At 38.5% G+C, this 15,658-nt stretch overlaps 1 protein-coding gene across 1 annotated transcript in view; it reads left to right on the top strand.

The window, feature by feature from the left end:
- Positions 1-14,957, top strand: part of LOC148158103 (uncharacterized) — a 64,366-nt gene extending 49,409 nt beyond the window's left edge. Inside the window, exon 4 of the mRNA XM_088007935.1 lies at positions 13,087-14,957. Within this exon, the coding sequence (XP_087864061.1) occupies positions 13,087-13,383 (297 nt within the window). The 3' untranslated portion in view covers positions 13,384-14,957. The remainder of the gene's footprint in view (positions 1-13,086) is intronic.
- The last annotated feature ends 701 nt before the right edge of the window (positions 14,958-15,658 follow it).

Below are 15,658 nucleotides of genomic sequence, written 5' to 3'. Positions count from 1 at the left end.
CTGTTGTTGTCACTTCAACTACGAGAGCAGCGTTTGCAGTGTCACATCAGGGGAGGCGCGCAACACAGTTTAATAATCTGAGTCCTCTTCTCTGCAAAATCCGGTTACAGCCACAAACATCGCTCACTGTGTCTGCCTTTACAGTTTAATTATGGGATACTCAGAGCTGCCAGCGCAGCTTTTCTTGTTTGCACTGTAGGTGGTTTGTAATCTGAGTTTAGTCACTTTTTTCCCCCCTTACAAGCCAGGTCTTTGTTTAGCTGTTGTTTCCTCTGCACATTGACCTTGCTCCAGACAAAGTGAGACAGAGATTCACCCGAGCACTCACATTGCGCCTCATTAAATTAGAGTACTGTCAGAGGGGAGCTGAAATAATGCTGCTCCACCCATTGTCTGTCCCTCTTTGTCATCTGAATGAGGCGTGTTATATCGCCTCTCTTGTTGCCTCGCCTCTCACAAATGTTGCTGTTCATGAGAGGCGTCACATTTTCTCTCCTGTCTGCAGCTTGTTATGAGTATATCTGCTTGTATAAGGTAATTTTATTTATACACCACATTATCAGCAACAAGGCAGCTCAAAGTGCTTTACATGAATTCGAAGGAAATACAAACAAAACAACAAATCAAAAGAAAGACAAAAAGGTAAAAGTGTAAAATTACATATTGATTACCTAATGTTTAATAGGAATAAGTATTCGATCTTTTATCAACTAGTAGGGGTTTCTCTGGACCTTATGTTGGTTCTGTCACATTTAACCTCATACATTAGCACAAATTTTAAAATTCCTGGCAAATATCTCCAAATTAAAATCTGACCAAACAACCAACCAACCAACCAAGCAACCAACCAACCAACCCAACAACCAATGAACCAACCAACTCACCAACCAACCAACCAATCAACCAACACACCAAGCAACCAACCAACCAACCCAACAACCAATGAACCAACCAACTCACCAACCAAACAACCAACACACCAAGCAACCAACCAACCAACCCAACAACCAATGAACCAACCAACTCACCAACCAAACAACCAACACACCAAGCAACCAACCAACCAACCCAACAACCAATGAACCAACCAACTCACCAACCAAACAACCAACACACCAAGCAACCAACCAACCAACCAATGAACCAACCAACTCACCAACCAACCAACCAATCAACCAATGAACCAACCAACCAACCAACCAATGAACCAACCAACTCACCAACCAACCAACCAATCAACCAACACACCAAGCAACCAACCAACCAACCCAACAACCAATGAACCAACCAACTCACCAACCAACCAACCAATCAACCAATGAACCAACCAACCAACCAACCAACCAACACATCAGACATTTGCACAAATATCTTAAAAATGCCTTATAAATATCTAAATTAGTGTCACGAAATCCTGGGAGGACTGGTCAGTGTGAAAAGATGCTCAATATTACATTTTAAGATACACTTACTGAATGCTGAAACAAACAGCTATTTATTGATATATTAACGGTTTAATGCTTTTATTAATACATTCTTTCACAACCGGTCCTTTAAGAACAGACATTTGATACGGCCCAAAGTAAAAATGAGTAAAGGAGTCACTTTACGTTTGTTTTATATCAGAATGCTTCTACATTTGTCTCTCAACTTGAACTGCTGCATCTAAATGTGTCTGTATTGTTGTAAAAACTGCAGTTTTAATGCTAAGATACACAGCAGGGAAATTTCACATGCGCAATCCTTATTAGTGCTGAACCTCAGGAAATTGTTCTGAAAGGGAGGAGGTTCTTTTATCTCCGCAAACATCCCGCTTGCTAAATGAGAACAAATTGTCCACTGATTAACATGTCAGGAAACCGGCCACAGCATTCGTCTACTTAGTGACTCCACAATGTCGCTACAAGAGCAGAGAGATAAAGAATAGAGAGAAAAAGAGGAAAATTAATATCCCTTTGAAACTGACAGTGGGAGTACCAAATTACTATGCTGCTCCTGCATCCAAGTGTCTGACCGGTTGTGTTGATTGGGATTTCTCCCCTGAGGTAAAAGGCCCTCTGACAGGATTCAAAGCTTTAGCTTACCGTCAGACGCCTGTCTGTAATTTGTGATTACAGCACAAGCAGAAGGGGCGGCAGGGATTAATTCAATCCAACACACAGATCTAATTCTTCACATTTGCATATTAATGATAAAAAAACGTTGAGTCATTTTGGCAGGTGGTAAAGCAGAAGATGGTCAAAACTTGGAAATTTGGGTATTTACTTCTCCTGTGTCTGGTGGGCTGAGGTCAGTGTCTAGTTTTGCATGCATCTGCATACATCTCCATCGAAATGAAGTGATTTTACTTGTAGATGTTCCAGTGGCTTTCTGCTGCCCCCGTTTCCTGTTTTATTATTACAGTTCATACAGTGATCGCTCATTTGTAAAATTCTCAAGCAAATTGTTTTCAAGGCCCAGAGTATGTTTCGTAAAGAGCCGACCCTGAGCGAGCTAACAGTCTGCTCTCTCTTTCCGATGATTAACCTTGAACGAACGACGGTAAATGATGAATGGAGCCCAAGTTGAAAGTTGGGGTTGAAAACGATATTATCAGAGATGCTGAATTTATTTTTTTACATCTGTAGCCTGATTAATGGCTCTAATATTTAAAAATCAATTAACTGCACCGTTCTTTTAGCAACCCACTGAAGAATCTGTTGAAAATTTGTCATAGTTGATCAAAGTGAAAGCTGTTAAAACTGTCGTCCTTAATTAGAGCAGCGGCGTCAAACTCATTCTCATTTTGGGCCAAATCAAGATCCTGAATGCTCTTAAAGGGCCAGTTGTACCAGAATGTGTGTTATGATCCGTGTTTCTGTGTGTTTATTTTTGAGATTTTCTGTGTTTTTATATAGATCATGGACATGAATCTGACATGAATTAAGGCTGAGGCAGCTGCACAGACAGACAGACAGATAATTTATTAGTCTCCCATAGGATAAATTTCTGCAATAAACTCCCAATTATTTATTAGGATTTGTTGATTTTGTGTGAATTTCCACGATAATTTTCAAGAAACTGGAGGGACTGATTCATATAATTTGGCAGTAAACAGATAAAAACTGCATTGATTTGATTGATAACATATTTAACCACATTTAGTGTTTAGTCTATAATCTAGAGGGCCACATAAAAAACTATGGCGGGCCAGATTTGGCCCACGGGCCTCGAGTTTGACACGTGCTTTCGGGTGTTTGGTTTTCATGATTTACATAAGAGTTGTCGTAGCCAAATAATATTCAATTAATGGCATCTTGAGGTGCCAGCTTCTTTGTGGGGTTGATTATTTCCGTGTTTATCTTGGCTCGGCGCCACATGGAAATTCATGAGCTTCATTTATATTGCAGTTCAGATGGAAGCGCTCTCCCGAGACAAGGAACGTAATTGTTGTTATTAGCCTGTAGAGTTGGGCAACAATGGAGCTCTTAGACAAATAAGCTTAATCAGGGTTTGGATATACAGACTTTAATTTTATTTTGATTTTTTGATTAACTTCAGATTTTTTTATTGGATTTGTTGTCAATCATAACATATAAGGGTTCAGTTAGAATATTTAAGTTATTACTTCTAGAGGGTAGTTTTTAATCAGAGAGAAGCTGTTTATTTCTAATCGGCATTCAGCTCCAACCAGGGGAAATACATGGAGTCTAAGTTAGCAGAGGAATGTCTGTATGAACAAGCAAATCAGATCAATCATGACTGTCAAATCATAGTCAATTTAATTTAAAGAATGAAACTCACTTTATACATAGTTGAAAGCAGATATGTACTTTCATGTTAGGAAAGGACTTAATTTTATATTCTTATGAAAATGAAGTAAGATTAAACTTTGACTTTAACTTAAAAAATGTTTCTTTACTAAATTATTCACAACATATCACAACAAAAGAGTCAATTTCTCTGTAGTGTTTCCTCAAATTCTTTTGTTCTTTTTTGACCTATTAAAGTTATAAATATCATCACCTTCCTAAAATAATGGCCTAAGGCATTTTCTTTTGCCAAACGTGTTTTTGATTTGAAACATCATCCACTTTTATTGCCAAAAGACAACCAACCAAAGCCACCGACCCACCGACTGACTCACCAACCAAACCAACCAACACACCAACCCACTAACAACCAACTCACCGACCGACCAACCAACAATCAACCAAAACCACCGACCCACCGACTGACTCACCAACCAAAACCACCGACCCACCGACTGACTCACCAACCAAACCAACCAACACACCAACCCACTAACAACCAACCCACCAACCGACCAACCAATAATCAACCAAAACCACCGACTGACTCACCAACCAAACCACCCAACCACCCAACCAACCAACCAACCAACCAACCAACCAACCAACCAACCAACCAACCAACCAACCAACCAGAATTGTTTCGCCCTGACAAGGATTTTAAACACAACCCATGAATAATGTTTGAACCAAAACTGTTTTAACCAATGAAAGGTCTATTGGATGTTTTTACTTTGATTTTCTTTAGTTTTTGGTATCTATATGTAAGTTAAACCAGCGATGACGATGATGTGGCTGATTTTTGCATAGCCGCTTTATCCTGGGTTGTTTTCTTAGATTTTTCACACTCGTCTCTTTTAACCCGAGTGTCTGCATTCAAAACTTTATGACTGATTGTTTTGGGAGAAACTTATCCTCGGAAGTTGTTGCCTTCGCCTTCTGTGCAATCAGCTCTATTCTTTAGAGGAATCAAGTAAAGTTTGTCCACTTCCACATATCTGGAGGATTATACTTTGGGAAATGTTTAAACAGAATCCACCCAAACGCAGCGTTGCACCACTTGGGTCTGGTTCCTGTGATTTCTTGAAGTTGTAACTCTCTTACTGACTCATGCAAAAGCATCCAGTGTTGCATCATTTCTCTGCTGCAGTCGTTTGTAAAGCCGACTCTTGGTTGTGGTCGGCTGTGCCTGTGGTTTATGAGCCACGCGATCAGCCCATTAAACCCACCGCTCTTTTGTAAAGGTTGTCTGCCTCTTAAACGGTGTCATCTTTATTGATGTTTCTCTCCCCGAACCCCCTCCCCCAACCTCATGTAGAGAAATATGCAATATGGCCCTGGTTTAAATTCAGTTCTCCAACGCAGGTTGTTTATTATGGCAGACAGGCCAGCTATAGAGCCATAGCTTTAGAGCGAAGGAAAAAAAGTGTCTGTGTGGAAGGGGCCGACTGTCCCAGCATGAAATGATACAGCAAATTAATGTCTTCCTTTCACAGATAGCTACACAACTCCACACCAACACGCAGAGAAATACACACAGCAGTGGCTCCACATGCCATATCCCGCTTAGCCCTGACAATGTAGCAGCTGTGAAAGTGGCCGCCTCTGTGATCGGACGCACAAATCACAGCAGGAGAGATGAGATGGTGCCGTCCTGCCGCTCGGAGACCCGGGGAGAGCTGAGGCAAAGGACAAGCTGCCACTCTCCTGCCATAAAAACCAAAGAGGTTACTTTGCTTCTGCCTCCATCAATGCATCAAAGTCATTTTCACAGCCACTCTTTGCTCTATACGACCATGGAGTTGGACTTTATCTTTTAGAAGAGGCATCAGGGTTTGCTGAGGATGAGAACCTTTCATCCTGCTCTTATTATCTGGTACGCTTCTTTAGACAAAAAACACAAAATCTTACAAAGTAGTTTTGGTCTAGTTTCTAGTTTTTTGTTTGTCTTATAGTTAAAATAAGACAAACTAACCTATAAGTAACTTTTCAGCAAGATATAGAGGCTTGTTTTCAAGTAAATAATTTCTTGATATTGATGAAAAAGTGTATGTTACATTGGCAGATCAATTAACTTATAACACAGGAAAAATTTCTTGTTATAAGCAAAATATTAATACCAATATTAATCATTTATTTACTTAAAATGAGCCTCTATATCTTGCTGAAAAGTTAGTTTGTCTTATTTAAAGTTCACTAAGATATTTGCACTAGAAGCTAGACCAAAAACACTTGGTAAGATTTTGTGCTTTTGCAGTGTTGATGGCTTTTAAAGATCTGCAGCACCAATAAATGTGTTACAGAGTAATACCTCTTCCTAAGAATACATCTTTGTAGTTTTCTGGACTAGCTGCATTTCCATTACAAATGTCTGCAAAACTTTGGCAATATTCTGAAAAAAAAAAACACAATTTCACAATTGTGGTGTGAAATTGTGTTTTTGTGGTGTGAGCACTCATATGTTTAATTGTGGCGTTTCACTTAAACTCATCTGTGAATAAGTCATTTAGAAAAACATCCTCCTACAACTTCCTGTCCTCTTTTTCGTCCGCCAGTAGTGACATCCACTTGTTGATCCCGACTTGTGCAGCTTGTGTGAAGTTCTCCATCTCATTAGTTTCAGTCCGTTATACGTACTTTCTCTGATTATTTTGTTTTTAATCAGTAGCTATATTTCCATTGACCATATAACTGCACAATTTGGTATTACAGAAATAAGTTTGCTTCATGGAAATGCACCATTTTTTGATAAGTTTTTGTGCTCAGATGTTTTTTTTTTAGCTTTATCCAAACTAGTGTATTTCACAAAAGGCTTTTCGTCTTGGATGTTACTACTGACGGAAATGATGAAGAAGACGACAGGAAATGGTAGGAGGATCATGGCACATATTTTTTTTGAACAGACTTATTCACATGTGACTTTAATTGAGGTTCTTCTTCAATGGAGACACCACATTTGTGAATTTGTGTTTTTTTACAGTCTTGACCATTCACAGACATCAAATTAACTGTGTTTGCTGGGATGGAGATGCAGTGTTGATGAGCGCTGTAAGCTCGCCATGGCGCTCCAGTCTATCCCCTACCTCTGCTCTGCAACCCCCTGACAATCTCCCCAGTACCTCAGAACTGCTAATGACTGCTAATTGTGGCACAGCAGGCGTTTGGTGGTGGTGGAAAAACTGGATGCAAGCAGCCATGCCTGGCAGCGGCGCTGCCCACCACCTGGGAGGCTCTTGGCCCCTCAGATATTCGCTCTATCTATCAGAAAATATCGTAAAAAATTATTAGCTCGAGTTTTCCCTGTGAGAAAATAAACTGGACCACCAGAAAAAGTCATTACCTATCAACTAATTTGGATTAAACCAACTATAGACATGAAACCGACATAAAAACCAACAAAAATAGCAGGAAAAACATTTCATTAAGTTACACCAATTCTAACAATTACAACATACTTATACACTGCAAAAACACAAAATCTTACCAAGTATTTTTAGTCTAGTTTTAGTACACTCAAAAAAAGACTAACTTACAAGGAATATTTTAGCAAGAAATGGAGGTTTGTTTTAAGTAAATAATTCCTTAATACTGATGAAAAAGTACTAGTTTCATTGGCAGAAATATTTATTTGTAACACGGGAAAAATGTCTTGTTATAAGTGAAATAATCTGGCAATGGAAGTACCAGTACTTTTTCATTGATATTAAGGAATTATTTACTTAAAACAAACCTCTTACTAAAAAAAAATCCTTGTTGTCTTATTTTGTGTTTTGCAGTGTATCTGAAATCTTGCAACATGGTAGAAAAAAATAATTAAATTTAAGCTAATAACCAGAAATATAAGCGACAAGTGGCTCAGTGAAACAAACTCATGTTTGTTTTTGGTCAAATAAATATTATTCTGTCTGGTTGTGCCAGAATTTGTTGATAAAACCCATTAACAAACTTTTAAAATATTAATAAATAACTGTCTCTGCATCCAATAAGTACTTAGAATTAAATAATATTGAACATATTTTTAAATTATTGTTTTTGTGACTTTTTTTTTTGGAATCATACTCATACTCGGACTTTTCCAATATTTGCACTTTTTGTTACTCACCACATCAATCACAGACTATCAGATAAGTCAAATAAGGTTGAGGCACCAGAGAAGTCAATGTAAAAAATACTGCCACCTACAGGTGGGAGTTAGCATACACTCAATGTTTTTTTTGCCCATTTTAGCGGAACATTTTTAATAAACTCACAAATAGGCCTGTCATGATAACAAATTGTCAATTGTTGTTTTGAGACCATTTTAAAGTAACATAATAGTAATAAAAGCATAATAATGCAAGAACACATTCTCAAACTTCACATTGTAATGAACATTTAACAGCAGAACTGGAAGAAATTTTTAATATCCAAAATAAACAAGTAAACAAAACAACATAAACAACAAATAAAATGAATTATGAAGTCTCTGTAAACAAAATAAAAAAGGGCTAGCTGAAGACTTTTGTAATCCAGTTCTTGGGAAAAAGAGAAAAATCAATCAAAAGTCACTCAAATGGATATTACTGAGCATGGATTAATTGATTTATTGATTATTGTGAAGGAGATACTCACAGAGATGTGCGGTCTCTGTTGATTTTGTGTGAATCACAAGAAACTAGAGTAACTGATTGACGGGTGTTTTTACCAATAATCCTGTCATGTTGGTTAAGATTTAAAATGCACTCTAACACCCCTACGCTTTCCATTAACGCTGAGCTGCTGCTGCGTCGGATCAGCAGGCAGACGCGCCAGCGTCAAAATTGAGAGATTGCATGGGAGTGGAGGTCCAGCTTCACGGAGAGCCTGAAGCGCAGCCTGCAACCGTTTGGCATGAATACTCCAGCCTGGGCTGGAAGATTTGTGTTTGGGAAGTGGACTCACGTTTCGCTTTTTTCCCAAGGCCACAGGCGGACGGGAGCGGACAGGGACAGCGCTGGGTCTGCTGAAGGCCTCCCTCATGTTTCAGTGCAGCCCCACTTTGTATTTCACATACAGCTTCAAAAAGGTTCAATATTTTTTGTCACTCATATCAGAAAGTGAAACTCACACAGCATATAGATTCATCACACATAGAGTGGAATATCTTAAGGCTTTATTTCTAGTTATGTGGATAATAAAAACCTCAAATTCAGAGTGTCAGATCATTTATTGGGCTTATTAATAAAGTGGGATATTTTTATTCAAATAAATACTTTGAATAAAAATTAATGGAAATAATGTATAACACAGCGGTGTTGAACTCATTTTTGTTTTGGGCCAAATCAAGATCCTGAATGCTCTTAAAGGGCCGGTTGTGGCTGAATGTATTGATAAAACCTGATCTCAAACTGCTGAAATATCAATGAATTATTCAAATTAAATATTATTGAACATCTCTCAGTCCCTCCAGGATTTCGTGATACTTCTTGTGATTTGTAATTTGGACATATCTGTGCTTATTTGACGGTAAATGCGACTTTTTGTATAGAGCATGGACTATAATCTGACATCTGTTAAGGCTGAGGCAGCTGTTTAGTACAAGTAAGAAAGTTTTTGAACAGTTTTGAGAATTTCCACGATAATTCTGAAGAAACTGGAGGGACTGACTGATATAATTTGGAGGCAAACAGATAAAAACTGCATTGGTTTGATTGATAACATGATATTTAACCACATTTAGTGTTTAGTCTAGAATCTAAAGGGCCACATAAAAAACTACAGCGGGCCGGATTTGGCCCACGGGCCTCGAGTTTGACACATGGTATAAATATTGAACAAACATCTTCCTTCTGTCAGAAATTCTTCATAAAAAGAGAGAATAAATGTAATTTACAATACTGAACACTAAAGAGAAAACTAAGGTAAAATGTAGATTTGTTTCAGTTATCGATGTTAAACTGGAATGAATTGAATTATGATCTCAAATTAGTTTCTTTTTTTTATTGAGCTTTAAAATTATAAAAGCTTATACTGTCTGTCAGCAGGTTTTCTGATCTGCCTGCTATTTGGTCACATTGAGATAAAATGTTATTTTTTTCCAATCATGCGTTTAATTTAAACCCTGAAACAAGCTTCTTCCTGTGAAGCTGAATCTTGCCAGAGCTCCAAATTACAAGGCTGGATTTTCCTGATATTTTGTCCTAACTTGACGTTATTGTTTCTGATCGATTTGGACTTTAAATGAGCACAGCAGACTTTCAGTCAGAACAGGCCTGGATGGGCATAACTTCTGCTGTGATCGATCTGACAGCAGCAGCAGAGGGCGGCTGATTGATATTATGCTCCTGGATTTCTTCACGAGGGAGAAAAGTTGATTTACTTCCACTGACTAGATAATAGTCAAAACAGAATATTTGTCTGGCTGAGGACTTTCAGAAATCATCTGCTCTACATCTATGTCAGTTGATTTTGGACAACATTTGAGAGACTCACACCTGGACTGAATGATTCTTAGGTAATGAGATTTTAGTCTAATCGGTTCTGCCCATTTTGAGTCGTTTTAGAGCATGTGTCAAACTCGAGGTCCGTGGGCCAAATCCGGCCCGCCGTTGCTTTTTATGTGGCCCTCTGGATTCTAGACTAAACTCTAAATGTGCTTAAAAGTTATGTTATCAATAAAAACAATGCAGTTTTTATCTGTTTACTGCCGAATTATATCAACCAGTCCCTACAGTTTCTTGATAGATATCATGGAATTTCACACAAAATCAACAACTTTTTTTGCGCCAATTCATAGTTGGGAGTTTATTGCTAATTTTTCTCAAAATTGGTCAAAAACTTTCTTACTTGTACTAAACTGGTGCCTCAGCCTTAACTGATGTGAGATTATAGTCCATGATCTATATAAAAAGTTGCATTTACTGTCAATAAGAGCAAATATTTTGAAATTAGTACCACAAACACTTTGATTTTCTTTTTGTCACTTTAAATCTAAATAATCTGTTGCTGGACACGCCCTCGAACTCAACATGTACGCTCACATGAAAATGACTGCAAACAGATGCGCAGTTACACAGCTGTACTATCTTTGAAAAGCAGAAGTGGAGGCTGCTGCACAACCTACAAGAATGCAGCAAGTGGTTTCAGGATGCTAAGTCAACAACAAGACTCTTGTCTTTTCATACAGAACCAAACGTGTTGCAGCACAGCTTGGGTTGCTGGGTAACGGGTTGGACTTCGCTGGTTGCTAGGCGACGGGCAGTTCCTGCTGATTCGTTACGTTACATTCTGGAGGTTTTTGAAACGGCTCACTTTTCGTTTAGCAAAAAGCATAAGCGTACTGCCAAAAGACGGCTGGGTGTTTTTATAAGCTGAGAAACCCAAATGAAAGCACAAAAATGTGAATTCTCCAGAATACGTCCCCTTTAAATGTAATCTTAGTAAGGCGCAGATAATCAGAACATAAAAATAAACAAGTAATGGATCTATATTTTGTGTTTTAAATTGGTTTACATCCCATAAAAGGGAAAGTGCGTCGCGGCACACATTCAATAAAATGAAAGCAGATTTAAAATGGCAAATAAAAACCTTAAATGGCAACTTGTGGCTTATGTTTCGCTTTATCATTTATTTATATGGAAATATCTGCAACTGGGGTAAAAATAAAACCATAAAAAGTAGATGCTCATTCTTTGCAGAAACTGCTGTAATCCTGTCTGTGTTAATGGGGGGAGTGAGTGAAAGTCCTGTCATTCAGCGAATACCCCGACAGCTTCCAGCTCCTCAACAAATTCTGATGATGTCTGCAGCCATGATGTGATAAATGGTATATAACTGCTACGCTTGCAGTTTGAATGGCTGCAGATGAAAGTAATTCAGATCACCTTGGTAGTTATGAAGTTATCCAGCTTTCTCTCTTTTTGTAACTCGGTTTGTCTCTGCGAGATCGGAAACTCGTTTGCTTCATGTGTGAAAGGGAACAAAGCTGACCTTGAAAATCCATGTTGTGTCTGAAAGAGACGCCCTGAACCTGTGGCGTCGAACTCACTGTGGGCCAAATCAAGATCCTGAATGCTCTTAAAGGGCCAGTTGTGCCAGAATGTACTGATAAAACATAAACTGTTGAAACACATGTCAAACTCGAGGCTCATGGGCCAAATCCGGCCCGCCGAATACTTTTTGTCATTTTTTGCAATAGAAATCAAAGTTAATGAGCTAATTTGGAAATAATTGCACTTATTTATGACGGTAAATGCGACTTTTTATACAGATCATGGACTATAATCTGACATCAATTAAGGTTGAGGCAGCTGTTTGGTACAAGTAAGAAAGTTTTTGACAATTTTTGAGAAAAATCTGCAATAAACTCCCAATTATGTATTAGCGTAAAAAATACATAATTTGTTAATTTTACGTGAATTTCCACAATAATTGTGGAGGGAGAACCTATAGGGTCTTATTGATATAATTTGGCAGTAAACAGATAAAAACTGCATTGATTTGATTGATAAAATAACATTTAAGCACATTTAGTGTTTAGTATAGAATATAAAGGGCCACATAAAAAGCTACGACGGGCCGGATTTGGCCCACGGGCCTCGGGTTTGACACACGTGATGTGACACCTCCGGTGTCGTCGAGCTTTAGCTGCAGCGGTTAGCCGGTGTAAATCCGGGGTAAAGCTCTGCTCTTCGTTCAGTCTCGACACCACACCCGTTCTCTCACCCTTCGGTCCATTATTGGATCGGCAGCTGAGCAGACGTCTGGATCTGCGCCGTCTGTGTCCTTGGGCTTCTTCATCGCACATTCTTCAAGTGCCAATTATAATGCCAGCGGAAGAGCGATCAGAAGCGTGCGTGCAACGCTGTGATAAATCCATGTTGTCATCCCTGTGGTGTATTTCATTTGCTATAGGATTTGTCAGGAGAGAGCAATGCTCAGATGAAGTACCCGGCCCATTCTTTTTTTTAATTTTGTTTCACTCTATCTTTCATTTCTGCAAAGAAATTTTATTTTTTCCTCTTCCTGAACTCCCTGCGTCAGCAGCAGCACCTAAATCTGCCCGGCTGAAAGCGCAACTTCCAATTAAACTCTCATATCCATGCAGAAAGAATAAGATCGCTCATTCTCTCACCTACTCTTTGCTTCATTAATGTCATTTCCTTCCATTCTCAATTACCTTTCTCAATTACCCTGCCTTGTTAGAAAAACAGGCGTGCTTGAGTACAATATGAAATGCTAATTAAAGTTTAAATGCAGAACACAGAATTGGATCTCTGTTGTTTTTTCTCTCAGGATTCTGATCCTTGGCTCTTGCCTTTTCTGACTCTCCCTGCAGCAGATGGCTTTGGTCAGAGGTGGACAGGTAGCAGACACCTGTGCACGTCCCCCGAGGCACTCGCTGCCACCGAGCTGCAGCTACACCACTCCCAGTGCTTTGAACACCTCCAGCCTTTCTGCTCCCTGCACCACCTTCAACCCCTCCTCTCCTCCTGCATCTCATGGGTCGCCTCCCTCCTCCTTCCCAGTGGTTCTGGCCTTCTGGATGGAGCAGATGGCAATAGAGGGCCAGGAGGAGACGACCTCTAACCTGGGAGCCAGACCTGACCCGGTCCACTGCGGGTTCCTGCAGTGAGTGTAAGCATCAGGATGATTAAAATAATGCGCTTTTGGGTTTGTTGTTTTAAAAAAGAACCTATTTCACTGTTTTAACTGGACGATATGGCATGAGGTTAGTCCCTAGGACATAAATCATTTAGCACAGCGGTGTCCAAAGTGTGGCTCTGGGCCCATTTGTGGACCTTGAAGTGATTTTTTTTTTTTTGGGCCGCTGAACACAAATTAAGAATGGTGAAGTATTTGGCCAACAAAATAGAAAGCAACTGATGATCTAGAAACATGAAGCAATATTTAGCTTTATATTGTACAAATCTAGAACTCAACCTAGAACAACTGGAACCAACATCTAGTTTTATACCTCACTAATCTTACCAAACATGGAGAACCAACATTTACTTTTATCAGAACAAGAATCCAGAGAAACCTCTACGAGTTTATAAATAATCAACTACTTATTCTTATTAAACATGGGGAACCAAATATGCAGTTTTATACTTTTACCTTTTTGTCTTTCTTTTATTTTGTAGTTCTGTTTGTATTTTCATCTAATTCATGTAAAGCACTTTGAGCTGCCTTGTTGCTGAACATGTACTATATTAATAAAATGACTTTACCTAATGATCAGTGATATACAGATTTCATAAAAGTTTTCTTTTATGAAATTTGTATATCATAAAAGATATACAGATATACAGATTTCTTTTAAAGAAAACAATAAGAAAACTTATTATTTTCTTTTAACTTATCAGGTAAAAAAAACTAAATCACCAAAAAAAGAAAAAAATTTCGTTTTCTATTTTATGAATTTTGTGACATCAGTAGTTAAAATGTGAAAGTTTCGTCTCCCAGGACACAACGTGACGTCACGCTCTCCAGAGCTCCGCCATGATGGACGTCAAAACAACCAATGCCTCCGCTAAAGTTAGTCTAAAAACAGATTCTGTGACCTAATGTCGCTTCTATTTAGTTATTTTCACTTTAAATATTGCCTTAGGATGCTGCGTGGTCGGCTGTACAAACAAGGATGCAAACCAAACTTGTCATTTTATTTTATAACTTTTAACGAGGACGGGGTATGGATAGCAGCCCTCGGTGTAATGGCGGATTTGCAGCGAACACTTTTTACAAGGTAAGACGACTAATGTTCATAAACGTTACATATGAGTACATATGATTTGAAGCATATCAAATATTTCACTATGGCGAATGTAGAGTCTAACGGTTAGTAACCATGGAGACAGTGCCGTCACGTAGCCTAGCATGTAAGGAAAAACTGGTTAGCATCTCGTGTATGTTTTTAATGCTGCTCCGGTTTAAGGGGAAACGCGGTTTAAGACATATTAATATAAATCATGTGGTGTGAATTCAGGTGAATTCATCATATAAACTATTTCTCAATGCAACGCTCCTAAAAAATAAAAAAAACGATTGTAAGCAGTTAAAAAAAAAACTTGATGACTTCCTGAAGGCGGTGTGTTGGAAAGAGCAGAAAGTTCTTAAAGAGACAGGGGCCCAATTTCAAGCCATCAAATTGCAGTTATGTTTGATATACGCAGCATTTTAATAACAATTGAACGTCACAGTAGCTTAATTGTGCTTTAAAATGGCACTTTGTGTCATGAGAAAATGGGAAATTAATTGGATTAATTGGAAATATTTTACACAGAACCTTCATGTTTAGCTTTCATTTTATCTAACTTTATTTACAGCCTAAACTTGTGGTCCATAAAAAATTGCTTATTAAAAGTTATGTTTAACTTTTAAAACATGATGATGCTTGAGCTTTACTTGTGTTTGTTGGGTTACAATTTCACATCCTGTAATTAAAAAATAACTGAACCGTTTCTATGGAAACTTGCAATTTTATGGGCTGAGGTTACATATACAAAGTGTTCCTCCAATTTGCTGAGGTCATGCTCTGGTGTTGTTTTTGATGTTTTAATAGGTGCAGAGACTTTACAAAGCCCAAACACAACTTTAAACCTCATGTACTTTCTGATTTTATTATTTTTTTCTTCGAGATAAACCTAATTTCCATGCGTGGGTGAGTTGGAGCCCTTTAAGTGAGCGAGATGATGGATGTGTTGAATTGAGAGAGATACTGAGTCAAAAATGCACGTGGCCCAAAGGAAAAGCGGGTTGGAGGATAAATGTTTCTCTCCACCTCTGAGTTATTTCAACCCTGATCTGTCCGGCCTCTTCTGCATACCAGAACTGTAAAATAAAAAGGTGTTTTGTCTCTATTTGGAGCAGAGAATCAGTTCCAAGGCAGAGGTTTTGAAGCTGATTTA

Source organism: Poecilia mexicana, unplaced genomic scaffold, assembly GCF_051168715.1.
Source record: "Poecilia mexicana isolate PSO_F unplaced genomic scaffold, ASM5116871v1 scaffold_8, whole genome shotgun sequence".
Classification (NCBI taxonomy): Eukaryota; Metazoa; Chordata; class Actinopteri; order Cyprinodontiformes; family Poeciliidae; genus Poecilia; species Poecilia mexicana.
The sequence above is the reverse complement of the archived record's forward strand: the minus strand, read 5'-3'. Positions and strand labels throughout refer to the sequence as shown.